This window comes from Mirounga angustirostris, unplaced genomic scaffold, assembly GCF_029215605.1.
Source record: "Mirounga angustirostris isolate CCGP_5_RB_7025 unplaced genomic scaffold, mMirAng1.0.hap1 SCAF_10, whole genome shotgun sequence".
Taxonomy (NCBI): domain Eukaryota; kingdom Metazoa; phylum Chordata; class Mammalia; order Carnivora; family Phocidae; genus Mirounga; species Mirounga angustirostris.
Window position 1 is genome coordinate 135,178,676 of NW_026991718.1, and position 26,775 is coordinate 135,205,450.

The 26,775-nt window shown below is 43.1% G+C and overlaps 2 protein-coding genes across 2 annotated transcripts in view; one reads left to right on the forward strand and one right to left on the reverse strand.

Annotated features, from left to right (window-relative positions):
- Window positions 1–8,287, forward strand: part of PHACTR3 (phosphatase and actin regulator 3) — a 205,989-nt gene extending 197,702 nt beyond the window's left edge. Inside the window, exons 10-13 of the mRNA XM_045883903.3 lie at window positions 3,122–3,183; window positions 4,056–4,196; window positions 5,430–5,506; window positions 7,715–8,287. Coding sequence (XP_045739859.1) covers window positions 3,122–3,183; window positions 4,056–4,196; window positions 5,430–5,506; window positions 7,715–7,730 — 296 coding nt within the window. The 3' untranslated portion in view covers window positions 7,731–8,287. The remainder of the gene's footprint in view (window positions 1–3,121; window positions 3,184–4,055; window positions 4,197–5,429; window positions 5,507–7,714) is intronic.
- Window positions 8,288–19,098: 10,811 nt separating this feature from the next.
- The window catches only part of SYCP2 (synaptonemal complex protein 2), a 77,064-nt gene continuing 69,387 nt past the window's right edge, over window positions 19,099–26,775 (reverse strand). Inside the window, 12 exon segments of the mRNA XM_064573560.1 lie at window positions 19,099–20,055; window positions 20,675–20,731; window positions 20,828–20,906; window positions 21,005–21,063; window positions 21,315–21,414; window positions 21,493–21,587; window positions 22,592–22,719; window positions 23,256–23,411; window positions 23,652–23,742; window positions 24,561–24,693; window positions 24,695–24,737; window positions 24,740–24,809. Of these exon segments, the coding sequence (XP_064429630.1) occupies window positions 19,978–20,055; window positions 20,675–20,731; window positions 20,828–20,906; window positions 21,005–21,063; window positions 21,315–21,414; window positions 21,493–21,587; window positions 22,592–22,719; window positions 23,256–23,411; window positions 23,652–23,742; window positions 24,561–24,693; window positions 24,695–24,737; window positions 24,740–24,809 (1,089 nt within the window). The 3' untranslated portion in view covers window positions 19,099–19,977.

Here is a 26,775-nt window from a genome sequence, read left to right on the forward strand (position 1 = left end):
AGCCTGGATTTTTAAAGCATTTTCATTCTTTTTCCTCTTTACGTGATGAACACTACAGATATTCTGTGAGTTTGGTTTTTTATTCTGTGAGCTCTTCCCGAAGTTGGGGGAACCCCCCCGAGCAGACGCTCTGCCAGAAAGCCGGTGGATGGCAGAGCCCCCTGCTGGTCCTGGCTGGTCCCCGTCCCCTCCCCCTGGCCCCTCTCCTGCCTGAGCGGATCCCTCCGTCAGGGACGGTGGGACATAATTCATCCTAAGGGAAGGGATTCCGTGTTTTTGTTGTCAGACTTAAGATGTGGCCCCTCCTCTTCTGTGTTGTGTGAACTTGGTCTCGTCTGAGGATTTAAAGAGAACCTTTTGTGGACTCTACCTGCTTGATCCAGGAGACAGAAGAGTCAAGCTGTTTCAGTCACCAAGTATTTGAATGTTTAAAAATTCCACCACTCATTTATAAAGCAATTTATAAATCACAGATGCCCCCAAAACGCAGCCCAGGAGTTGGAGGGCCGGCTGGAGCAGAGGGGTCTGCTGCCCCAGAGGGCGGCGGGGCTTCCCCGTGAGCCGGCTCGGCTCCGTGTGGCTCTTGGCCCCGCTCCTGGGGATGCCACGTCCCTGTGCCAGTAAGCGCCTCCAGTTGTATTAGTCTTTGCAAATAAACGTCAGAGCCTTAAAAACAGGACTGGTGCTTGGTGAATGGAGGTGCAGAGTGGATACCTGGGACTGATGCACTCATGTGCAGTGCACAGAAGGGGAGAGCGGGTTTCCTTCCTCTGGCCACGGCGGTCCCTTCCACACTCTTGAGCCACTCAGGTGCGTCCCTAGCTCAGGAGCATCTCAAGTGCCCCGAGTGGGAGTATCTGCGAATTTGCTTGCTAGTTCTCAGTGGGCAAATGTTCTGTTCTGTTCTGTGGAGCTGAGACTAGAGGAGCCGTGCGTGGTCCAGCGTAGAACAGCATCATCACAGGCCCCTGACACAGGCTTCAAGCCCTCCTGCTCTAGGGCCTTTTCTGCCTATCCTTAGAATGTTGTCACATCGTATCTGCTCATCTGCAAGTGGGGGCTCACAACTCACTGCGATCAGGTCTGACGGACACTCGGAACTCGGCTTGGGGGTCATTTGTGGATAAGACCGTGGCCCCTTTGCAGGCGACGACCTCAAACCCGATGCCCCCACGTTAGACCCACGCTGTGCCAGCCGCGGTACTCAGGGCTTGCTTGTGCACCTGCGCTGAATCCTTACAACAGAGCGGTGTGGTGTGGCATTGCCCTCCCCATTGGCCTGGTAAGGGAACTAACTGAAGGAGTAATACAGCTTTTTGACGTGAATCTTGGCAAGGAGATAGAGCCAAAGGTTGCCCAGCTCCACGGGCTGTGTTCTAACCCCTGCATTAGAAGCAACAGTGCATCTCTGATGATTTACAGAAGACTTGAATGTGGCTTCCAAGCCGCTGGCTCTGTTTCTAGAACATCTGGGTATGGAGGCTGTGGTCATGGATCCCTTGGTTTGTATAAGGCACGGCGTTTTCTGGGTCTGGGAATCGAAGGTCCACAAACCCATAGCTAGGTGTTGCTCAGAGAGAACCCATGGGCTCAAGCTTTGGGGAAGGACTTTTTGGGGTTGGCGTCCAACAGAGCAGCTGCCCCAGAGGGGCCCCTGCTGGCCACCTCTCCAAAGCACCTGTGACACTCGTGTGACCTTGGTAATGACACTGTTGGTGATTAAAGACAAAGATCTGGTTTTGTTTTTTCACATGGAGGCTGCACTTGGCCTTTGTCTGGGGCCTGTTTTTTAAGAAACCTGAAGAATTAGCGTCATGTCATCACTGAAATCCCTCATGGTTGGCCTTATGTTGATACTTCCACAATTTTTTCTTGATTGTCTCATCAGCTTTCTGCAGAGAGCCTCCTCGTGTGGTTTCTCCTGCTTTATCACTTGGATTAGGAACCAGGAACATAAAAGGGCTTCATTTACTTTTAAAAACATTCAAATGCAAGATAAGTCTTTGTTTTAAAAAAAGTTACTGAAGAGTACCGTACATCTAACACCCGTGAACCCAATCCCCCAAATGCACAAATGTGTGGAATGTTGTAAGTCAAGGCGGATGCTGTGGGATTATGTGAAGTGCAAGCAGCAGGGCCCCCCCTTTCTCAAACAAGCCGTGTTTCTAGGAGTCTGTGCCAGCAGATGAGCCTCCCTTCCCAGGAATGGAGCTTCCTACAGCCTGGGACCTGAGGCTTTATTTAGCAACTGAGAGCGCCAGAAATAGGACATCCATTATCTCGTATCCCAGGGCAAAGCCTGCATTTTACACCACGGCTCTGACTTCTCTATTTTTAGCTCCCGCGTGTAGGTATGAGCACAGCTTGAATGTTAATAGTCACAACTCAGCGGCAAAGCCGAGTTTAGTGAAGTACTGAGGCTCCCTTAAAAGGCTCTGCCATCTAAGTGAGCTCGCTCCTGCGGGAGAGAGTCAGCTGGGTGCATGGTATCTTTAGATGTGAAATATGCCCTGAAAGTATAAATTCCAGGCAAGCATATGTTGCCCAGAGTCTGGAGAAGGGTGTTCCTTATGTATGTTGGTTGGCTGAAAGTCTGTACGTATACCTACTAAGCAGAAGGCAAAAAAAAGCAGTGACAGTATATTAATATTCATATATGATATTCATATGTGGTACATATTAGTAGTCACGGATGTGCACGTTTACTTACCCTACTAAAAGTATTTGTGCGAGTCATCTATACTCCTGGACGTAAATATACAGACAGAGGGTAGATATTTGGTTGGGGAGGAGGGGGGGAGCGAGGCCTGCTTCCTGTTTCTCCTGCAAGTAAATTTGCGCAGCTGAGTTTTTGTGCTGAGTCCGGCACAGAGAAAGCCGAGGAGAGGGGCTGGAACGTGGGCGAAGCTTCTCTTGGGGCCAGTGTTTCCATATGGCAGTGAGACCGCGGTCTGAGCATGGCCAGCCAAGTGGAGGAAGACCAGCCGTGACATGGGGTGTCCCTGATAGCCTGCCTCAGCCACCAGAAACGCAGAGGCCAGGAGCTCACTTCCCCGCCAAAAGGAGGAGAGTCTCAACCCGTTTTTCTTTCTTTTTTTCTTTCTGTTTTAATCTTTCACAGAAAGGAATGATCAGACAGAGCAGGAAGAAAGAAGAGAAATCAAGCAAAGATTGACAAGAAAGGTACTATGATTTCAGTGTCTTATCCCTGGATCTTGAGGGACAGGTGACAGGTGCACTGGTGGGGGGAGGGGTGACGCAGGGCCTCACTGTGTCACTCAGTGACGTTTTCCTGGACGGCAGCGAATTCACTCCCCGGACGCTGGGAAGGTGGTGCCTCTGTCTGCCCCGGTGTTGCCCTCCGCGCTCCGGGTTGGGTGGGGGGAGCAGCTTGTGTGGCAGGTCGGGCCCGATGACATTTCCACGGATCCCCGGGGAGCTGGACGGTGACTGGGCATCACCTTCGTGTACCTGAGATCTTCACACACAGCGTAGGAAGAGCATCCCTGGGTGTCAGCATTCGCTTACCTTTCGGGCTCCTTGGTACCTTCAGCTTGTCCAGAAGCTCCAATTGCAGAAGTTCTGTTGGCCTCCAGGGTTTGGTGTGGGACTCTCGGGGCGAAGGTGGGACCGGCCACGGCCAGCCTAGGTCGCAGCCCCGCGAGCCGGTCCGGTCTCCGCGCTCTGGAGCAAGGACGGGCAGGGGATCTCCCCCCGCTGGAGGTGAACAGCGTCCTTCCTGAGGCTGACTTAGGGGTACCGCTCCAGGCAGCATCCTCTCTCCCCGGACCTTTGATTTGGGCTCATCTCAGGGGAGTCGGGGCAAGTGTCTGCCGCCATCAGACGCGTCCCCTGAGTTTCCCCAGCAAGCTTAGCCCGAGCCTGGGCCGCGGCGCAGAATGTGCCGGGGACTGGAATTCAGGTCACTTGTTGGCCTCAGCGGTGTGTCTCCCAGTTCCCGAGTGTCCGCGTCCCTGTAGACACGTGCTGTCCGCCCGAGTCCTCGAGGACGCTGGTGTGGCCGCGGGTGGCTCACGGGCCATCTCTGATTTCAGCTGAATCAGAGACCCACGGTGGATGAACTGCGGGACAGGAAGATTCTGATCCGATTCAGCGATTATGTGGAAGTGGCCAAAGCTCAGGACTATGACAGACGGGCAGACAAACCCTGGACGCGACTGTCCGCGGCCGACAAGGTACAGACGGCGCCACCGTGCCGGTCGGGGGCGGGGGGGCGGCACCACGACGGGCCAGCGAGTTTGTTCCTGGACCCGGGGGCAGGCGGGGGTGGGTGCCGGCCGATGTTGAAATTGCAGCTGTGCTTTGCCCCGATGTCAGCTTCACAAAGGTGACCCGGGCTCATGGCTGTTGGCAGCTGGGGGACAGTTTTGCCCTTGGCAGTGTCTGGAGACATGTTTGGTGTCAGAAATGGGGGGTAGTGGGTGGAGCCCAGGGATGCCACTGAATGCCCCATGATGCACAGGACGGCCCCACCCCAGGATGAGCCAGTCCCCGGTGGCAGGAGTGTGGGAGCTGAGAAACTCTGGTGGAAAAGAGGCAGAGGATGGAGCTTGAGCAGAGTCTGCTGCAGTGATGCGGGTGCAGGAGGCTGAGGCAGGCAGGAAGGCTCGGCAGTGTAGACAGAGGCGGCTCTGGATCTGTCCCCACCGCTCTGGTGTGCGGTGTCTCCGGGGGGCCTCCAGAGCAGCCTGAAGGGACTGGTGTGGGGCGTGGGGAGGGAGCAAGGAAGCGGCGGGTCCCAGAGGCTGTGGGGGAAGTGGAGGGGGCCAAGTGAGCCCTCCCCCAGCCTCGCTCTGCCTGGATGGAATCTCTGAATCCGGCCCGTCCAGCATTGCTTCATGTAAGGCCCAGAAAATCCCCGTGGGAGGCGGGCCTGTCCCGGGTCACGCGTGTGGACACGCTGAAATTCCCGACTCGAGCCTCTCCCTGTCCTCAGCCGGCCCAGGAGGGCTCCTCGAGGGAGCGCAGGGTCCCTGTGGGCCGGGGACAGATCTGGGGCGCTGCGATGCTGTTTGTCACGGGACACGGAGCCGTACCCCGTGCCCGAACGAGAACAGCTTCCCCATGAGCTCACTGCAGAATTCCGAGTCCACCCCACGCCGAACTGGCCGCATTACTTTGCTGTTCCTGCTCCGTCAGGCGGCTCAGCGTGTGCTCGGTGCGGTGGTGGTGTCCCCCGGGGGTGCGGGCGGCCTCGCCAGCCTGTCCGGGACACGGCGGGGGGACGGGCTGGGGACGACCGCAGCCGAGCTGAGAGGCTGTGCTGGGCCCACCCGTGTGTCTTCTTCTTCTGTAGAAATAGATTACAGCACGACGGACCTCGGCGAAGATTAGGAGCTACTGCTCGTCCACAACCTGGGTGCTGGCTTCCTGTGTTCATTTTTTAACGTCCCGTTCTTGAATTTCAGGCAGCCATTCGTAAGGAGCTCAACGAATACAAGAGTAACGAGATGGAGGTACACGCATCAAGCAAGCATCTGACAAGGTCGGTTTCTGTGCGTATGGCTTTCGTGGTACTTACCGCATGTTTCTTTAAAACGAAAGGAAAGACAAAGACCCGGGGTCCGGGTGAACGAATTCAGCGTCTCTGCCGGGAGCCGGACGGAGCACGCGGCTGCCGGCCGTGGCTTCGCAGGGGCGCGGGAAGGCGGGCTGCAGAGCCGCGTTACTGGGTCCGGGGCTTCAGGAGTTCGTGTGCAGTGAACGTGACCTGTCCGCCCGTCGGCCGCCCCTCCCGGAGTGTCCGGACCTCCCGTTTCAGAACCCCACCCGTCTGTGCCGACAGGAGGCCTCCAGGCCCCTTCCATTTACCCGGTCCCGTCTTCCCTGCATTTAGATTCGCATCTTTAACCCAAGCTGATGCTTCCCCCAGACTCAAATACTGGAGTCCCTACGGCGTGCCAGGGGTCATGCCAGGGGTCATGCCGGGCGTGGAGACAGCAGCGAGGCGTTAGGTAAAGGGGGCCCCCGCTCCGGGGAGCCTCTGTTGCGGTGGGGATACATGGGCCGTGTTCCAGCACCAAGCCGTCCTGTCCTCGTCGTGGGGAATGTGTGCTGTGGACGTGCTGTCCACAGATGCCGCGGGGCCTCCGGAGGGGGCGGCGGGGGAAAGACTGGCTTCCCGTGCTTATTGGGAGGGATGTTCTTTCCTCGGCCCTTTGTCACGTCTCCCTTGGCCTAGAGACGCTGAAGCCCCAGATACTGAGAAAATGGAAATCCTGAGTATGGATACTGCCTTAAACTAAAAGAGCAGATTCCTTTCCTTTTCTGGTTTGTCCCAAAGTGGCCACTGTGGTGGTGGTTTAGGAGACTAACTCTGTAAGGTCGGTGTGGCCGTGGGGCAGAGCCAGGTGTATGGGGTTCCATCCTCCAGGACGGTTTTGGGGTGAATATATTAAGGGAGGAAGAGGAGGTCGTAAGAGCAGGAGAAAATGATTGCAAATAAACAGTTTAAAAGTTGTTAAGGTTTCCCCCGTGACTGGCATATGTTTGGGCAGGAATAGATCATCTTAGTTTCGAGTATCCAAAACACTCAAAAATGTTTAGGAAATCAACATTGTCCAATAAAACATTTAAAGCTACTTTTCATGTTTACCATGTTAAGAAGGATAGAATGGTTACATAGTGTTACGTGTGTTAATGTCAAAATATTGAATACGTTTTCCCATTACACATTATTTATTTATTTATTTTTAAAGATTTTATTTATTTATTTGACAGAGAGAGACACAGCGAGAGAGGGAACACAAGCAGGGGGAGTGGAAGAGGGAGAAGCAGGCTTCCCGCTGAGCAGGGAGCCCAATGCGGGGCTCGATCCCAGGACCCTGGGATCATGACCTGAGCCGAAGGCAGACGCTTAACGACTGAGCCACCCAGGTGCCCCCCCATTACACATTATTAAGAGTTGTTTATTGGGGCGCCTGGGTGGCTCAGTCGGTTAAGTGACTGCCTTCGGCTCAGGTCATGGTCCTGGAGTCCCTGAATCGAGTCCCGCATCGGGCTCCCTGCTAGGCAGGGAGTCTGTTTCTCCCTCTGACCCTCCCCCCTCTCATTCTCTCTCTCTGTCTCATTCTCTCTCTCAAATAAACAAAAAATCTTAAAAAAAAAAAAAAAAAAGAGTTGTTTACTGAAGATCTACATCTTCTCTCATAAGTCCTTAATACCTTTCTTAGATGATAGAATTTTAAGAGCTGGCCCAATACTTGGACATCAGAAAATAATTCTTAAGGTCTTTATACCACATTTTAGCACTTAATATCAGTTTTTAAAAGAACAATATTTTTAGTCACCTGAGACTTTGGTAAATGTATTACATGTTACCACAAACACATTACCAACTTACAAAAACAAAACGGTAACTCTAATTTCCAAAAGTTTGTTTTATTAATCGATTCATTACTTCTGATTTTCGCAAAGCCTTGGCCTTGCACACTTCAAGAGCTTAACCAGCAGCTTTCGGACTGAGTTTTAGGCAGAATTCAGCCTATCGTTCCTTTTGGGGTCCAGCGCAGGCCCGGGAGCCGGGAGCCCTCGGAGGCCTCCACTGCCTGAAGCAAAGAGGGCCCATCCTTCTGTTTTCCATCTTGGCTCTCTGAGCAACTTTCAATAGCCACACATTTATTTGTGGGAGGTTTTGACTATTTTAACTTAGGAATGTATGACCTTACACTCTTTGTCTTTTTATAATTCCTAGATTCCACAGGCCATAGAGATTTTCTTCTGAGAAGAATTTGTGTTTAATTTTTGATACCAACACTGAACATTCATCAGGGAACTTTCCTGAAGTTCGGCTCATGACTCCCTGCCTCGTCAGCGAGAGGAGCGGGCTCACTGAGGCAGGTGAAGTCTGGGCTGTGCTCATCTGTACGAGGGGAACCCAGAGGACGCCCTTCGCCCTCTGGTGTCTGCAGAGTGGAAACTGTTGGGCCCAGTGGAGACCCAGAGTCGCTCTCCCAGAAGAAAACGGTCATTTGCCTTTGAACCCGGTTTTACAGTTCTGCAGTAAAACAGAGGCCGGGGGACGTGCATGCGCGGGTGCACCTCCGGGCCTCTGACGCGGGACCTGCGGCGCAGCAGCGTTCGGGATTCTGTTGGAAAAGACATTTTTATTCTGATCACAGTTAATTTGAGAACTCTTTAAGTTCATGTTCCACAAAATTATTGACTGTATTATACTTTTCTTTTTTTTTTTTTATATAATGTCTAACAAAAAATACAGCTGCAACATTTTGATTCCTGTTAATTTTGTTCTTTAATTAAATGACTACTTATTGCAGGAAATGAACCTGGGTTTTACGTTTTTGGGGGGTTGGGAGGAGGGCGGAAATCTGGGAAATAAGTAGAGTTTTAGTCCTTTCAAGCCATCAGATCCAAACACATAAGAGAATTCCAACTTTTTGTGTGTTTTGTTTTGTAAATTCTGTTAGTACCTGTGGTTTGTGCCTTAGAAAATCAGATTAATTTAACTTCATGTATCATCGAGTAATGAACCCAGAGATAAGCAACAACTTGGTGGAAAACTCTACCACGATGAAAATTAGGCCGTCTTTGAGTATTTTTAGGTTCACATTTGCAAACATTATGGAAAACTCTGTTATAAGAGACAGAGGTTTAGATGGAGTGGAGATTACGAAGAGGACATTTACCCCAGCACAAAGGTAAAACTTAATGTTGGCACAAAGGGGGAAAATAAATTAAAAAAAAAAAAAGTTCCCCGAAAGGTATTTTTACTTGGCCTTTGAATAAGCGTCCTCACAGGTGAGCCCGCCCGCCCGCCCGGTACGTGGTGAGGCAGGAAGCCCAGTGGCTGGGAGCCTGACTTTAGGAGCTTGCAGACCCTGTTGCTTAAATCCCAGCTCTGCGCTATTCACCAAGATACTTCTTTTCTCTCTAGGAAGATCATCTCTCCCAAAATATTGCTGTAACTTCTAAAGGAGATGAGCGCGACCAACACGTTCCACGCCTCCATAAACGTTAGCCGCTGGTGGGGCGGCCAGGAGCCCCTGGAGCTGGGGCACGTCCTCTGTGACTCCTCACTGCACACCTGCCTCACGGCTTTCCACGACCTTTCCTGCTCAACTTCTTTAAGACTGAAGTGGGTCAGGAGCCCATGGAAACTGCTCAACCCTTGTGGCAGCACTTTATCCTGAGGGACTTGTGATCAAGCCTAGATGCTAGTGAACGTGGTGTCAGTTAGTTGAATTAGACTCTCTGAAAGAAATCCCCGTTATGGCGGGAAAGTTCCAAGTCTACCACTTCCTTGCTGTGCGGAACGGCATCACTTCTCTGAGCCTCCATTTCTTCGTCTATGAAATGAGATGATGTCTAAAGCTTTTCTATCTCGAAGCCAGTTAATTTTATAAGCATTTGTGTGTATGCTTATATATTGTATATTTAATATATACCTATAGTCTATTCATAACCCATTATTTGCGGCCAACCTCCAGAAAACTTTAATTTTTTTTCCTATTCTAAACTACATTTTAGCAGCTCCCTATTTTGTTTTATTCAGTTTAAAATATTAAGTGGGAGCCCAAATTATGTAAAAGTAAGATTTCAATCTCCTTCACATAGAGATATCAATGCACTTACTATGAAACAAAGAAAGGAAAAAGGTGCTTTTTTCGAAACCATGCTGGCCCCCAAGGCAGAAAGGAACGGTACTGCTTGGAAGATGGGCCCCTGGTTAGAGGTAACTTGGCAGATAGGACACATTTTCAGGGTTTTTGCCCAAGTAAAGTTCCATAACTAATGGATAAATAAAATTCAAAATGAAAATAAGGTACAGGAGACCCAGTGGAGGGTTTGGTTTGGTTCAGGCTTAAGGGTTCTAAGATATCATAAGACCAGAAGACATTTTCATTGCAACCAAAATTTTTAGCAACAGTATCTAACTTCTCTATTGTATTTTTATTAATCATAAACTATTCCTTTAAGTTGTGTTTCCATATTTCACGTTCTTACCCAGTATTACAGAAGTTGAGAGAGCAACTGAAACTGTGAATCAGGTATGTTCTCTCCGCACCTACTAGGTACACCGAATCCTGCCCTGAGGAAGGCTCTCTTGGGCATCTCGAATGTCCCTCACCCTAGTTGGAGGAACAAAATTAAAAAGCAGCTTTTAAATCTCATGGTATGTATGGGTGATACATCTGCTTGTGTATATACATTTACATATGTTTTATAAATTTGAAGAGAAAGTGTATATACTTAAGAGCCTGAAGACTTAGAAAAAACCGATTCTGCTGCCTCCCTATTCAATAACAGTCACAACGTCTGAATTACCACAATTCTTCACCACCAAGAGTCATCAGGTTTTTATGCATTAACTTCACAAATCATTTGTTCTCATTTCCACAAAATAAACTATGATTAATTATTAAAGTAACAGTGAATATTAAGTCATTAAAGAAATTCTGTTTTTAAGGAGTTTAAAAGATTTAAAAACCGTAATTGATTATTTTATGAGAGGAAATTAAATCACTTCTAGAAGTATCAAGTTTTAACCTGGCATGATAGGGGGAATAGTATATTGTAAGTCTGTAAAAAGGATATTTTTAAACATGTCAAAAGGACTTTGAAATTATATTACATAAGTAATTTTTAGACAATTGAAATGGTTAAAAACTAAAAATAAAAACAATCTCCAAACCCCCAAAACCCTAACATCAAGAAGTCCATCTTGTGGAAATACATAGTAATTACAAGTCTAAATTTTAGAGGTGAAAAGCCCAAGTTTTAAGCTACATATCCACAGTTCTTTAATAGCAAGTTCAAGTCCAGAAATGTAAAATTCTATTATGTTGTTAAAATTATTAGTCTCACATGCTTCTAATCTAAACCCCATTCTTTTCCAGAGATTTTTTCCAGTTTTTCGTGTGAAAGAAACATCTGAGAAGATGCTCATAAGAAACTGAACATGTTGAGACTCAAACTGAACGTATGAAAATATTTTTAAACAGTGAATCACCATAAATTAATTTCTCTGTAAATGTATTGATGATGATATAAGAACGTATCACTAGTTCATTTTTTTTTTTTTTTAAGATTTTATTTATTTGACAGAGAGACAGCGAGAGAGGGAACACAAGCAGGGGGAGTGGGAGAGGGAGAAGCAGGCTTCCTGCTGAGCGGGGAGCCCGATGCAGGGCTCGATCCCTGGACCCTGGGATCATGACCTGAGCCAAAGGCAGATGCTTAACAACTGAGCCACCCAGGTGCCCCAACTAGTTCATGTTTAGACAATGTTAGAATGAACAACGGAAAAGCTACTAGTTACAAATTCCCACAGCTTCATGAAAACAGATTGGTATTTTATGTTTAGAGTAATAAAAAGTAACTTTTAAGTCTTTCAGCAGTTAAATCATTCCCTTTAAAGAAGATGAATAGGGAAATTCTAAAAATCACATTTTCTTGACAATAAGCTATGGTAAGAAAATCTGGAGATGGTGTACATGCTAATAATTCTTAGAGTTAAAAACCATGCTTTTAAATGCACGTTATTGCTTTCTAAATGCAATTTATTCCCCCTTTTCAAAGATGAATGTTTTGCAAATGCACAGGTGTGTGCCCCAAACAAATGCTGCATCCCCTGCTTTCTGCCCGGAGAACTTCTTGGTTACAGTGGTTGACTCCTGGGGTGGCACAGAGTGGTCTCAGGAACATCTAACACCTTGCTCCAGTTTTTACATCCCAACTTAGCTTTGTCTGTTGCCGTTATTTCCTGCTCTGTTCTTGTGATCAACATTCTACTTCAGTTGTTTCTTCATAGCATTTATGATTCCTTCCAAGCTAGCTTTAACTTTTCATCCGGTGTGTTCGGGAGGTGCGTAGGAATCCAGGGACAGTAACGGCGAGTGGGTCAGCTGTTAAGAGGTGGTAGTGACAGGTGGTTGCCGAGCTGGCTCCAGCACCGTGAGCTTCACACCATGCGCTGAGGTCGGAGTCGTCAGACTTTGTCACTGTAGACTGCCAGTTCACTGTGGAATTAAGTGCGGAATGAAAACCACGCTGCCCACCATGGCTCAGAGGATCTGCTAGGCATCCGTGGTGTCAGAATTTGGTGGCATTTACGTCTCTGTAGTATCGTCTCTGGAGTTGAGTATTTAAGTTTCTGCCTGGTTATACTAATGATGCAAAATTTGTTCTCTCTCCCGTCTGTCCTTCTGGAACAGTTACCACTTTGCAGCTCAGTTTGGTTGAGGAAGTGTGATAAGCCTACACCAACATGGTGTGAAATTGCAACCCAGGTAAGAAATATAAATTTTTGGCTAGAATGACTCATTTATTTTTAATATGTTAGAAATAGGAAAATCAAGAAGTTATAGCTATATTAGTTAACTCATATAACAGGCTCTGCTAATACAAAATTGATTTAAATCACTATTTTTGTTAAACAGTGAGATAGATTGAGAAATACATTGTATAGTAAAGAAGAGAGAGATCTGATCTTTAGAAGTTTTCTTCTACACTAGGGGTCTTGCAAATGACAGCCCACCAACCAGGCCTGCCCTTCTTTTTTTTTTTTTTAATGGCCTGCAAGCCAAGAATGGTTCTTACATGTTTTTGCAAGTACCTACATATATTCTCAAATTTACCTGTTGGCCCACACAACCTAAAACACATATTTTATAGTCTTTTAGATAATTTGCCAACTCCTGCTCTAATTTTTCTTAAGTGTAAATAAATATATAAAATGTTAAAAATGCATTACACAGAACAAAGTCAAGCAATTACATTGTTTTTTTGCAATTACATTGCTTAAGACTTTTTGACATCAGATCTGTCCCAAACATCAATATTCATTATAAACTCATACTGACAGTAGTAGAGTTGCATAAAATGCACATTTTTTGAGGTAAATAATAAAGGCCTTATTGATTGATGTTAAAGGCAAGCATTTCTTTAGTATGACAACCACACTGCTCCAGCTTCCCTGTACTTTTAAAATTATTGCTGTCACAGCAGCATAAACCAAAATTATAGTATCTAAATTAAAATTCAAGACAGTGCAACATTTAGATCTCATTCAAAACATCTGTATTCCTGAAAAAAGGTTGAATTATTTTCCTCTAGATATTATTTTAGAATTTTTCCACGGACTTTTTTTGACCTAATGTTTTTCATTTTTTTTAATGAACTGTTTTTAAGAGCATGGAGTGGGGGGGGGGGGCAAAGGGAGAGGGAGAGACTCTAAAGCAGGCTCCATGCTCAGTGTAGAGCCTGATGCGGGGCTCAGTCTCACAACCATGAGATCCTGACCTGAGCCAAAATCAAGAGTCAGACGCTTAACCGACCGAGCCCTAATGTTTTTCAAAAAACCCAAAACTAAACATCACAAATATAACATCAAAAATATTATATCTTCTTTGATAATAAAGTCTATGTACATTTGACACACACAGTTCTTCCAAGGGGCCAATAAAATGGAAATCCATAGAATTCTTTATGACTATTTTTTTTTGAAATTCAGATGCTCCTTGTTCTTACAAAACATGGATATACACATGTCACGTCTTTCTAAAATCTTTTTTAAAAAGTTTTTTATTTAAATTCAATTAACGTATAGTGTAGTATCAGTTTCAGAGGTAGAGATTAGTGATTCATCAGTTGCATAAGACACCCAGTGCTGATCCCATCAAGTGCCCTCCTTAATGCCCATCACCTGGTTACCCCATCCCCACCCCCCTCCCCTCCAGCAACACTCACTTTGTTTCCTAGAGTTAAGTTCCTTTTAAGTACAAGGAAACGGTTCATTTCTTGCTTATCTCTGTATCTACAGCTGAGGACAGCATGTGACATGTAATAGATGCTCAGGTGGCTGATTGACAATACTTCATTATCCGTTTTAGTGGAAATGCAACAACTGTACAGCATTTGCGGATCTGAGAGTTTCAGGCATCTCCGCCCTCCCTGAATTCAGTAAATTCCTGCCTAGAAATGCTATATTCGTTCCCTCACTCATTCACCCTGTTACAAGCTTACTTTTCTAGGCACGTTTTTAGGCTCTGGAAATAGTGACCCAAATTACTACTCATAAGTGAGTAAGACAGACAAGGTTCCTGTTCTCCTAGAATTTACAGCAGTGGGGTTTATGGAAGGGAGGAAGAAAGAAATTTCTGGAGTGATAGTGAGATTGATAGGTCTGTGAGGGAGGACCGCTCTGAAGTACCGTTCACGTGAGTCCCAGAGGACAGCGTGTGCCCGTGGGAACAGAGGCACAAGGACAAAGCCCCCACGGCAGGAATAGGGTGGAAGCAAGCAACAGTGCTGGAAGTCTGCCGAATGAGAGGAGAGGAGCCAGAAGTGAGGGTGAGGAAAGAGGCAAAGTCCAGCTCACGTAGGGACTTTCAGGCCCTGATCGAAAGGTTGGGTTTTAAGCGCAAAGGACGCCTCTGGAGAGGTTTTGTGGGTTTTCAGTAATTTTTTTAAAGTAAATTCAGGTGAAATGCAGAGAACAGGAAGCTAACCATGCTAAGAGCGCACTCCAGTGGCGTCTAATACACTCAGGAGCCGTCCGACCACTGTTTCCGGCTGGTTCATCCTAACCAAAGGAGACTCCCTATCTTTGAAGTAGGCACTGCTCATCTTCCCTTTCCCTGAGCCCCTGGCAACCCCCAACCGGCTTTGTCTCTGTGGATTTACATGGAAATCCAGTCCTACAGTGTAACCGTTTGTGTTTATTTTTTCCCATAGCGTCTTTTTGAGGTTCATCCACATTGTAACATGAATCAGTACTTCTTCCTTTTTATGGCCGAGGAACAGCTCGTGTATCGTGCACACACTGCGCTTATTCACTTAATGCCCGTTCAGGGCGTTTCCATGCTTGGCTGTCAGGACTTGTGCTGCTGTGGACGAATATTCCTGTACCGTATCTGTTGAGTATCTGGTTTCAGTTCTGTGGGTGTTTTGCCAGAGGGTGGAATTGTGGAGTCACAGGATAATTCCACATTTAACTCTGGGAGGAGCCACCAAACTGGTTTTCACAGGGGCTGCAGTGTTTATTCCCCCTGGAAACCCGTGGGGTTCCGAGTCCTGCACCACCTTGCCAATACTTATTTTCAGTCCTTTGATTCTAGCCGTTCTGGTGGGTGTGATGCGGCATCTTGCTATGGTTGTGATTTGCAGTTTCTAAATGACTAATGATATTCCGTGCATGTTCGTGTGCTTGTTAGCTATTTGTACATCTTCTCTGGAGAAATGATCATACAAATCCTTTGCCCCTGTTTTTATTGGGTCATTTGTCATTTTGTGGCTTAGCTGTAAGAATTCTTTATATGTTCTGAACACTAGATCTTAAGCAGATATGTGATTTGCAAGCATTTTCTCCCATTCTGTAGGTTGTCTTTCCACTTTTATGAAAGTACTCTTTGCACAAAGGTTTTCTTGTTTTTAAAGTCTAATTTACCTTTTGGGTTTTTTGTTGTTTTGTTTTGCTGTTGCTGGTGCTTTTGGTGTCTTATCTAAGAATCCACTGCCAAATCCAAGGTCATGAAGATTTACTCCTATGCTTTTTTATCTTAAGTTTTATAGTTCTAGCTCTTTTAGGTTTTTGATCAATTTATTTTTTTATATATGGTGTAAAGTAAGGGCACAAACTTGTTTTGCATGGGGCTATCAAGTTACCCCAAACCATGTGTTGAAGACTACTCCTTTCCCCACCAAATGGTCTTGGCAGTCTTGATGAAGCTCAGTTGACCATAGATGAGCAGGTTTATTTCTGGACTGTCATTTCTATTCTGTTGGTCTAGATGTCTCTCCTTCTTGAGGCACTATGCAGTTTTGATTAACACAGCTCTGTAGTTAAGTATGAAATTGGAAAGTGTGAGTACTCCAACTGTATTATTTTTTTGAGGTGGTTTTGCTATGTGAGGTCCCTTTCATTTCCGTTTGATTTTTAGGATCAGCTTTTTTATTTCTGTAAATAGGCTGTTGGGATTTTGACAGGGATTGCATTAAATCTGTAAATTACTTCCAAGTATGCTATTCTAACAATATTAAGTCTTGTAATCAAGCACCATGAGAGGTCTTTCCACTTATTTAGGTGTTCTTTAGTTTCTACCAATGTTTCATAGTTTTCATGTGTAAATCTTTTACCTCCTCCATTAAATGTATTCCTTATAATATGCTGCTGGATTTACCTTGCTTGTTACCTTGTTGAGGACTTTTACCTTACATTCATAAGGTATACTGGTCTGTAATTTTCTTGTGATGTCTTTATTTGACTTTGGGAGGAAGAGAATACTGGCCTCATAGAATGAGTTAAGAATGTTCCCTCTTTTATTTTCTGGTGTTAATTCTTATTTAAATAGTTGGTAGAATTCTTTGATTACTGACTCAATCTCTTTTTAAGATTTATTTATTTAGGGCGCCTGGGTGGCTCAGTTGGCTGGGCGACTGCCTTTGGCTCAGGTCATGATCCTGGAGTCCCGGGATCAAGTCCCGCATCGGGCTCCCTGCTCAGCAGGGGGTCTGCTTCTCCCTCTGACCCTCCCCCCTCTCATGTGCTCTCTCTCTCTCATTCTCTCTGTCTCAAATAAATAAATAAATAAAATTAAAAAAAAAAAGATTTATTTATTTAAGGGAGAGGAGGGCGCCTGGGTGGCTCAGTTGGTTAAGCGACTGCCTTCGGCTCAGGTCATGATCCTGGAGTCCCGGGATCGAGTCCCGCATCGGGCTCCCTGCTCGTCGGGGAGCCTGCTTCTCCCTCTGACCCTCCCCCCTCTCAGGTGCTCTCTCTCTCTCTCTCATTCTCTCTGTCTCAAATAAATAAAATCTTAAAAAAAAAAAAAATTTAAGGGAGAGGATACATGCGCATGAGCAGGGGAAGGGCAGAAGGAGAGGGAGAGAGATAATCTCCAGCAAATTCCCAGCTGATCATGGAGCCTGACGTGGGGCTTACTCTCACAACCCTGAGATCATGACCTGAGCCGAGATCAAGAGTCAGATGCCAAACCGACTGAGCCACCCAGGCGCCCCTGATTCAGTCTCTTTAACATGTTACAAGACCATTTAGATTTTGTTTCTTCTTGACTAAGTTTTGGCAGTTTGTGTTTCTAGGAATTCATCCATTTCACATGAGATATATAATTTGTGGCATACAACTGTTTATAGTATTCTCATCCTATTTCTGCAAGGTCAGTAGTAATGTCCCCAATTTTCACTTCTGATTTTAGAAATTTGTCTTCTGGGGGTGCCTGGGTGGCTCAGTTGGTTAAATGTCTGTCTTTGGCTCAGGTCATGATCTCGGGGTCCTGGGATCGATCAAGCCTGCGTTGGGCTCCCTGCTCAGTGGGATGTCTGCTTCTCCCTCTCCCTCCACTCATGCTCTCTCTCTCAAATAAAATCTTTTTCTTTTTTTTAAGAGAGCACAAGAGGGGAGGAGGGTCAGAGGGAGAAGCAGACTCCCTGACGAGCAGGGAGCCCGATGCGGGACTCGATCCCAGGACTCCAGGATCATGACCTGAGCCGAAGGCAGTCGCTTAACCAACTGAGCCACCCAGGCGCCCTCAAATAAAATCTTTAAAAAAGAAATCTTAGTCTTCTGTTTATCTCAGTCTGTTTAATAATGGTTTACCAACTTTTGGTTTTATTGATTTTTCTGTTGTTTTTCTATTCCACTTTTTTTTCCTTAAATAACTACTGTAATCTTTATTATTTCCTTCCTTCTAATGGCTTTGGGTATAGTTAGCTCTTTTTTCTAGTTTTTAAAGTTTAAGTTGGGTTATTGAGATCTTTCTTCATTTTTAAATTTACAGCTATAAACTTCCCTCTCAGCTGTATCACTAAGTTTCAGAATGTTTCATTTTCATTTGTCCCAAAGTATTTTCGAATTTCCCTGTGGCTCCTTCTTTGACGCACTGGTTAAGAGTTTGTGGTCACTGGAGAGTTTTACGTACCTGAGAGGCATGCTAGGATTTATGACTTAAGAATATCTTGGCTGCGAAGTGAATAAAGGGTTGTGGAAGGCAAGGGCGAATGCTGGAAAGCCGTTTAGGAGGTTGGTGCAATTGTCTGTGTGAGAAATACTGACAGTCAATAGTAGTGACAGTGTAAGTGACAGAAATTACACATACGGGGAACATATTTTGGCAGTAAAATCTGCAGGACTTGATCAACTAAGTGGCCAAGGGAAAGAGAGAAATCAGGAATCCTAGGTTTTAGCTTGCACAGTTGGGTGGATAAGAGAGATGGAGAGACAAGGTGTTTTTTTCCCTTTGGTGTTGAGAAAGTACTGAGGGAGAGAAATCAAGGGTGGTTCTGAGACTTGAGATGCTTATTAGAACTGTCAAAAAAGCAGTGTTGTGTGCGATGCTAATGTCCAAGATAAAGGTCAGAACTTGTATGCACTGGCAAGCCATCAACACAAAGATGGCTATTACATGGGACCATGTGAAGTTACCTAAGGAGAAAGTACAGATTGAAGAAAAGTGACAGACCGGGAATGAGCCCTGCATTAAGAGGGAAAACGGAAGCCAGGAAAGAGACAAGGAATGGAAAGTATGTGGTATTGATATGCGGTAATACTCTGGAAACGTGGTAAAGTCAATTAAACAGGGCAGAGGTAGGATTGCTGAGTAGCCATGTGAAATATGTGGTCATAAATTTAAGCCTGATTATAAGTTTTCTCCAGTGATGTTCTGATTGTGGAATGAGGGGTGTCAATTAGCAGACTCAGTGAGAGGAGAGAGGGGGAAAAGAGTATTATTTTTGACTAGAGGATCTATAATGGATAAGGAAGGGAAGAGGAACAAGGAAGGTAAAGTGGTGGAGTGAATGGCCTGGGACTACTCCAGAAAGCAAGCTGCAGGGGGAGGTTGGGGTGAAAAGAACATTGGAAAGGGAGATTTAGCAGGACAACTACTGAGTAAGTAGGTGGCAGTGGAGACCTGGGCTGGGTCACACACACACAGTGCAGTAGGGAAGGCATGTGACACATGATTTAGGAGACTTGTAAGTGTGGCCAAACAGGAGGGGTCCTCTCCCAGGGCAGCATGGACTTTCAACTCCTGAGTATTATTTACTGTTCGAGTAGAGAGAGCGATCACTGTCTCTTGACATAGAATCCCTGCTGCCCTCCCAATAACTGAATTCCTCTGCTTGGCTAGACTAAGAAAGCCACTTTTACCACTGTACTTAAATACTGGTAGTATTCCCACACTCGGCTACCCTTCTGCAGGCCAGCAATAGGGAGTGAGGCTGCTTACTATCCTGCTTCAGTTCAGATTTTTGTTTGATCCAGTGTTCATAAAATAACTATAATATTCAAGTCACAGAGCATTTATTTCAACTTTAATATACAATTAAAACAAATGTATATTTTTATATTTTAGCAAGATACTATTATAATGACTATTAGGAGCTTAAAAAGTACTGGTCAAAACAGCCTGCTTAGGAGTGAAGAGATGTTCGGACAATAAAGTAACTGGAGCCATAACTGAATAAACACACTCTCCCACGATGTGCTCAAAGTACCGACTTACACTCAGGGAACCATTTTAAATCCGAGCCTTCTCCCCTTTCTCAGCATGGCTAAATTTTTATTACATGTAGTATATTCTGAACTAGTAATACCTTCTATTTAGTCTGTATTCATTTAAAATATATTTTATATGATAAACTTTATTAAACTAGTTTTATGAGTATAGTTAACTTGGTAAGATTTGTGCAATGTAAATAGTACTACAAAAACGAGCAAATGCCTATTACTGTTTGGTTTCCCAAAAATTTCTCTTTAAAAGAAGAGTAATATTCTATAGAAAGAAGTCTCTTGAGGTTGGAGTCATGTTAAAGTAGTTCTTTCTCATCCATAAGACGACATTTCTTTGGATTTGGAGGCTCCTACAAAAGCACTCTTCCCTGGGTGACATGTGTATTTTTCTCTTTGTAGGGCTACTCTGGTATTTCCTGTTATACACAAAAAGGAATAAGTGGATAAAACTTGGTAACAACTAGACATCACACACGAACATTTCTTTCATGAGCCATGAATAATGACATCAGTCCTCTGCGTACATTAAGAAGCTCCTCTTCTTGCTATAGCCGGGGAGGGGGGGGAAAAATCAAACTTTAAATTATCACTGTAAAACCACCAAACAGGAAAAAAAAAACCTTGGGCTTCTTTTTAAAACAATCCCTTTCATAAGGTTATTTTGTATCAGTGCTCATTCTATCTAACCCCTCTCCTCCCCGGATCTATTCCTAGCTAGCTACAGAGTTCAGGGATCATCACTGATATTCTAGATCAACTGAGAGATCCAGTCTTTGAAATACCAAATTGTTGAAAATTTTTTTTTTCTAGACTGAATTTCATTCACCAGTCTAGTTAGCTTGTTTGCTTCAAGCTAAGGTGGCTTAGCTACAAAGTCCTGATCTTCTACTAATCCAGCATAGTGAGATTCTATTAAAATTAAGTGCATTACAAGGAAATCATTCTTTAACTCATTTTAAAATCTGCAAACTGATATTCCTTTTTTCCTTAGGACAGACTCATTTTAATCACCTCTATTAATATTTTACTATAAATTTGCTCCCATTATTCTAATTTAAACAACTAAAACTCTCTCTCAGTCCAAAAAGAAAGAAAAGCCTGTGACAGAATTGTCATTGACTGGTGGCTGGTGCACGTGAAACCCTGACCTGAGAGTGGACTTACTGTTTCCTTCAGGAGCCTGTCTTGCAGCATTTTCATGTTTTCTTTCATCGAACACATCTATAAATACATATTTCATCTATGAAATTTACTGTAAAATTTTCACAGCAAAGAGGTATTGAGAGAGAGGATATATCAACGTGTAAAAGCTGGTACCTCAGATGTAAAAACAGTGTCTTCATAATCAGTGTTGTAGAAGACATTTTTGTCCAGTGACGCTTTCAAAAGGTGAAGCCTAACAAAAGGAGTTACCTTTGTAGTTATCATTTTAAATTGCTATAATACAGTGATTGGATTTTTAGATTAAAAATGTATAAAGAACGTCACACTAACCTCTGCTGTTCACTTTTTTGATAGGCACTGAACTTCTGAAATGTCTTCTCCCAGAAATCCTAAATTTTAAAATACAAAAACTCTTGGAGAATTACTATATTCCTAATTTAAATAAACAATGTGGCTATATGCTAAGCATATACTAGATATTATACACTCTCTCTCAGGGTTCTCCCCTATTATCAAAGGTATTTATCATAAGCTTCAGTCTACAAGTGTGTGTATATGAAATCTAAAACCATTTCCTAAAGAACAAAATTAACAGTTTTCCCGAGTGTAGATCTTTTAAAAAGTTCTTAAAAGCACAAACCACAAACTCCTTCTCCAAATCTTTTAAAGACTGTGAATCTTTTTCAAAATTCTCCAGCTCCTCTATGATGATGAATTGGAACTTATCAAGTTTTTTGATCCTATTAAAGAAACAAAATGAGGTTATTTTTGTAAACTATAGCATTCAGAAGATTTCAAAAGAGGTTTTTATTACAGACCTATACTCCTGAATCTGATGGTTCATTGTGTTCAGATGTTGTTGAGCTGTTTTCCAAGATTGCTTAGTAAAATAATCCATCATTTTTTGGCGGATCTGAAAAATACTAATTTTTAACTTGAAGACTCTTTACAAAATAATCTAACCCAGGCTATGTTAAGAACAAAGGCTTTACCATGTGAATGACTAAGAACTCAGAAAAGTAACAAATGAAAAACTTGGTGATTTAAACCCAAGTGTTAATTAGCTCAGTCAGGGCAGCATCTGGTTCCAACAAGAAGGTTTTGACTAAGGGTTTAATTGATCATTGTTTTTGTAAAGACACCACAGTCTACATTATTTACAAAAATGCTACTGATTATAATTCTCTTCGGGAACAGAGCCTAAAAGTCACACTCAGAATTACCATCTTCCATGAAAACATATTTGCTAGATTAGCCAGATGCGGAACAGGATATATAAATCAGGGCTTCTCTGTTTAGGCTAGGTTGACCTTTGATAATTAAAATATACAAATTCTTAGTTTCAGAGAGAAGAAAAAGATAAGGAAGAGATGGGACTGATGATAAAAGATTTTTTTCTGTACAAGTTAACAGCAAGCAAAGAGAACTAAACACAGGCATGTGAATTAAAAATTGTTCTAGAAAGTATTTTTGTAAGCATCACCTCACTGGAGCCTCAGCAGCTAAGGCTCCGCAGGTGTGCAGACCTGGTGACAAAGAATGAGAGGGGCTCCATCCTTTATGCTCTGTGATGGTGCCCTCTCTAGAAGTCCTCTCCATGCCATAAAAAGATGAGGCATGAAAATTGTTCGGAAAAAAAGAAAAATCGTGCCAAGAGTCCAAATGGTAAACAAACTGAAAAGGGAAATAAGACAAAGAATCTAGCAAAAGAAAGAATATGGATAACGCACAAATTTTAGAAGAGAAACCTGGCTCCTAAGATGAATCATTCCACTTTTCACCAGTCCATGAGGACCAAGGGAGTTAACAAATGGGTATTTTGTTGCCAAAGGATCAACCCAGCTAATAGTCTAGGAGAAAGCTAGTATCTTAGCATATTATTGGGTATAAATCATAATTTAAAGAATGGTAACTCACATGAAACTTCCTTCTAAAATCTATGTTGAGGCTTTCGCACATCACCCCTAGCCCTGAGATCTCACTTTCCCAGCTCTCCCCACGGATAGAAAAGTCATTTGTTGATAATGGAGATATGCTTCCAGACACTAAAAAATGAAGACAATCAGGTAAAGTTAAAATATGTATTACAAATTTAGTCTGAAGTTAAACTTCATGCAGTTTAGAAGCTCATGAAGCTGAGAAAAAAATCTTATTTTCATTCTATGCATGATCTAAGAATTGACATAAAAGGTAGACCTGTTTTTCAATTTAAAAATATTTTGATTTCTAAAAAATCTTGGCAATGGTAATATTGGGATGGAACATTTTTGGACTGATCATTTTCTAACTATTTCCATGTTAATAACCAAATATTTAATGACACACCAATCTCTCAGTAAATTTATATTCTAGTAAAGCTTATATGTGGTAATCAATAATAGAATCATAAAGGAGATTTATGGGTACAAACACACCCTTACTGCCATATTTTTCACATAAAATGAACTTTGTGATAAAGCATCATCCTTATTAGACTGATCCAGAATTCCCTTTACACAGGGGATTTTTTTGTGGATCATTCAAGATCTAAAACCAAGTTCCACAATAATTGCATTTTGACAAAGGCATTTGATCTACCTACCTTTGTAAGTGTGATGATCTCTATCTTCGGTTTTAGACAGTTTTTTGGGAAGCAAGTATGCTCTCCCTTCCTCCTCCTCTTCCAATTGTATTTCATCAGCATTACTTAGATTATCTTCAATGTACATTCGTTTGCGACTAAGATGCTGTGTAGGGCCTTAGGTACAGTTAAAAAACAACAGTGCTACAATCTTGATTAAAAATACCTAATAATTGTCTTGCTTTTATTTAAAAAAAAAAAAGGCTTTCAGTTATTTGTTTTTAGGCAACTGTGCATTAAGCTCTATTCTCCATTTGACATTAATTAAACTGAATAAATTTTGTGACTTCAACTAGAATTCCTTTAGATGCACAGTAGTTCAGTAATACTGTTTTAAAGCAGTGTAGGACTACAAACCTGACACATGAGGAGAGTCACAAGGCATGTCACACCATATTTGCTCTCTTTCTTCACTAGACAGGGATAATGGAGATGCGGAATGACTTCCCTAAAACAGATATTAGAAATTGGAAACAAATTCTGTAAGCGCTCTTGGCTTCGCCTTTGACCATCTTTCTCAAACCCTAAAGCAAGGGAATTGCAAATGGGGTCCATTCCTTTTTCAGATAGTTTTGTTTATATCCCTTCCTCTGCATCTCTAACACAACCACACATTAATGAAAATTCCTCTGTTCACTTCAATCCTAAATTACAGCAATAATTTCCAGCTGGCTTTTTCAACTACTATTCTTCCTTAGTAGGATTTCGATTTCTTTGAGTCAGGGAATGGGAAGTCATACAAAACAGAAGTCTAAACTCCTCTCTCAACCTGCATTTCAGCCACACCTTTTCATCTAACCTGGTGTTTTCCTGTTTCAGTACGCAAGTTTCTCCATTCCAGTCAAATGAGTCATTTTCCTCTTCCATGAAAATGCATGCCCACCCCAGCTGCCTTCCTTTACTTATTAGGTAGTAGATCCAGACCAAGCAGAGAAGGAACAGAAGCCTATCTACTGAGCTGGAGGTCGAGCCCTCCCCAAGCTATAAAATTCTGCCTTACCGTTCTGTGTTTTACAGGTTATTACAGTATTTTTGAGGATGAACTGATGGACTGCTACAGTGACACAAAGCTCAAACAAAGTTCTATATAATGAAACCAGAAAGTCCCAGTTATAACTGTGCATGTCAGTGGCTCAGCAGCTATATCCTCACTATTTAAGACCTTACAGCTTCTCATTTAAAAAATTTCAACTTTTTTCCATGATCAAACCATCCTGCATACTTTAAACATCAGATTTTCAGTAACAGTTAAAAATATTAAAATATAATTATTAAAGGCCAGTAATCTGATTCTTGTAAGAACAATCTTAGTTTAAGTTGGATGGTTATACTACCCTTTAAACCTCTATTGCTTTGTATAGGATTTTCATTGTTTGCAAGTTCAACTTCATCAACTTTTTTCTGAACTATAAATGCTTACATCTGAGTAGTTGTTGCAATTGTATCTTGTGTAAGTACCACAGAATTTCTGTTTTTTCCATTCACAACAGTATTATTAATTGGAGTGAGCCTGGGCTATGAATGAACGAGACATATGCAAGCCCAAAGGAAATTAGAAAATTATTTAAAGCCAAAACACAACAATATGAAACCAAAACTACTTGTGTTTTGAGGGAATAATTCATTTGCTGCTAAAATTCAACACCCATTCCCAATTAAAGGGGAAAAAATCCTTAGACAACTAAAACATTTATTTGATAGAAGTAACCACCAAAAACTACGGAATAAGCACGCCTACTGGTATGGTATCTAGTTAACACTGTCCCGGAGGTCATCATCACCTTAACAATAAAAAACAAGTATAAGGACTGGAATGGAAAATGCAAAAATTATCATGAGTAATTGTCTATATTCAAAATCCAAGAGACCCTAGGCAGGGAATTATGATAGAATTAGTCTTTGTAGTTGGGGATATAAAAATCAATAGTGTTTCTATACAAAAGCAAAAAATTAACCCAGAAAATTTAGTTTTTTTTAATACAGAAAAAGGGAAATACATAAAACACAGGAATTAATCTATTTTCTTTGTGGAAGATTTGGCATAATTTTGTTGGAAATAGCACCAAAATGTAGAGAGAAAAATATGTGGACGAGAAAGCTCAGTATCAATATTGGAAAATGGCAATTCCCTTAGACAAACTGCATAATTTACATGAATGAGTAGAGGGCCAAGAATGAGAGAGGTGTGGTGTGGTGAAGCCCCTGTAAGGCTCTACTCATGATGTGGCCTCAGTACAGAGAGAGCCTGCCTCACAGCTGCCCCCCTCATTGCCGGGGCTGTGCCCAGATGAGCACTGCAAACGATGGAGACAGCAGGGTACCTCATGCATGATGCTGCACTAATTCACTACCCACGTGCAAAGAGAAATCCTAGAAAAATTGAAAACCTAAAAGTTAAAAGGCATCAAAACTAGTATTTTTACCAGAAAGGAATATGACAGTAGCTGAGGGATTTGTTGAACACAAAGACTGGTAAATTTTATGGTATCATTTTTTTGTCATATGGAAGTTTTTTAAGTGAAAAGATAACATACTGGAAAAAGAATGTTTTCATTGTACGTAACCAATACAGAATTAATATCTAGAATATTTTAAGAACTCCTACAAATTTATAAGAAAAATCAGACGATGCAATTAAAAAATTAGAAAAAAAAAATAGGCAATTCAGAAACCAGCCAAAAACTATGAAATACTGATGCTGTTAATCGGTAAAATGCAGATTAAAGTTCCTCACTGGGGTGCCTGGGTGACTCAGATGGTTAAGCGTCTGCCTTCGGCTCGGGTCATGATCCCGGGGTCCTGGGATCAAGCCCCGCGTCGGGCTCCCTGCTCAGTGGGGAGTCTGCTTCTCCCTTTCCCTCTGCCTCTCTCTGCTCATGCTCTCTCTCTCTCTCTCTCTCTGTGTGTGTCTCAAATGAATAAATAAAATCTTTAAAAAACAAAGTTCCTCACTATAATTACAGATTGGCAAAATGAGAACCATCTGGTAACAGCCGGTTAAAACTGTAGAGAAATGGGCACTATCACATAGCAGTGTTGGAGTGTAAGCTGATAGAACTATTTATATAGCAAATTTCTAATATCTAAGAGTCAACAGTAAATGGGAAACAAATGGCCAATAAGTATGTGACAATTAAAATTCCAACTAGCACCGAGTAACATAAAAGAAAATGGGCAGCGGATTATCTAGGTTTTGAGATTTGCAAGATGGAATACTGAGGGGAGAAAGGGTTCAGGGAAACCAAGGATAGTAGAGCAATATTGACAAAGGATGGTGGGATGATGATCTAGCAGGAAACTGGTGTTCAAACTGTGGTCTGTAGAAACTGAGTCTTGCCAAGGTGCCGTGGGGGTTATTGGGGAGGAAGGTCAAGTAGGCTAGGGTGCAGACCTCCTGCTTTAAATAGTGTAGCTCTATTTTTATCTGTTTGGCACATTGGTGCTTTCATGAGAGATTTTGTTAGAAAAATATGCTCTGTGA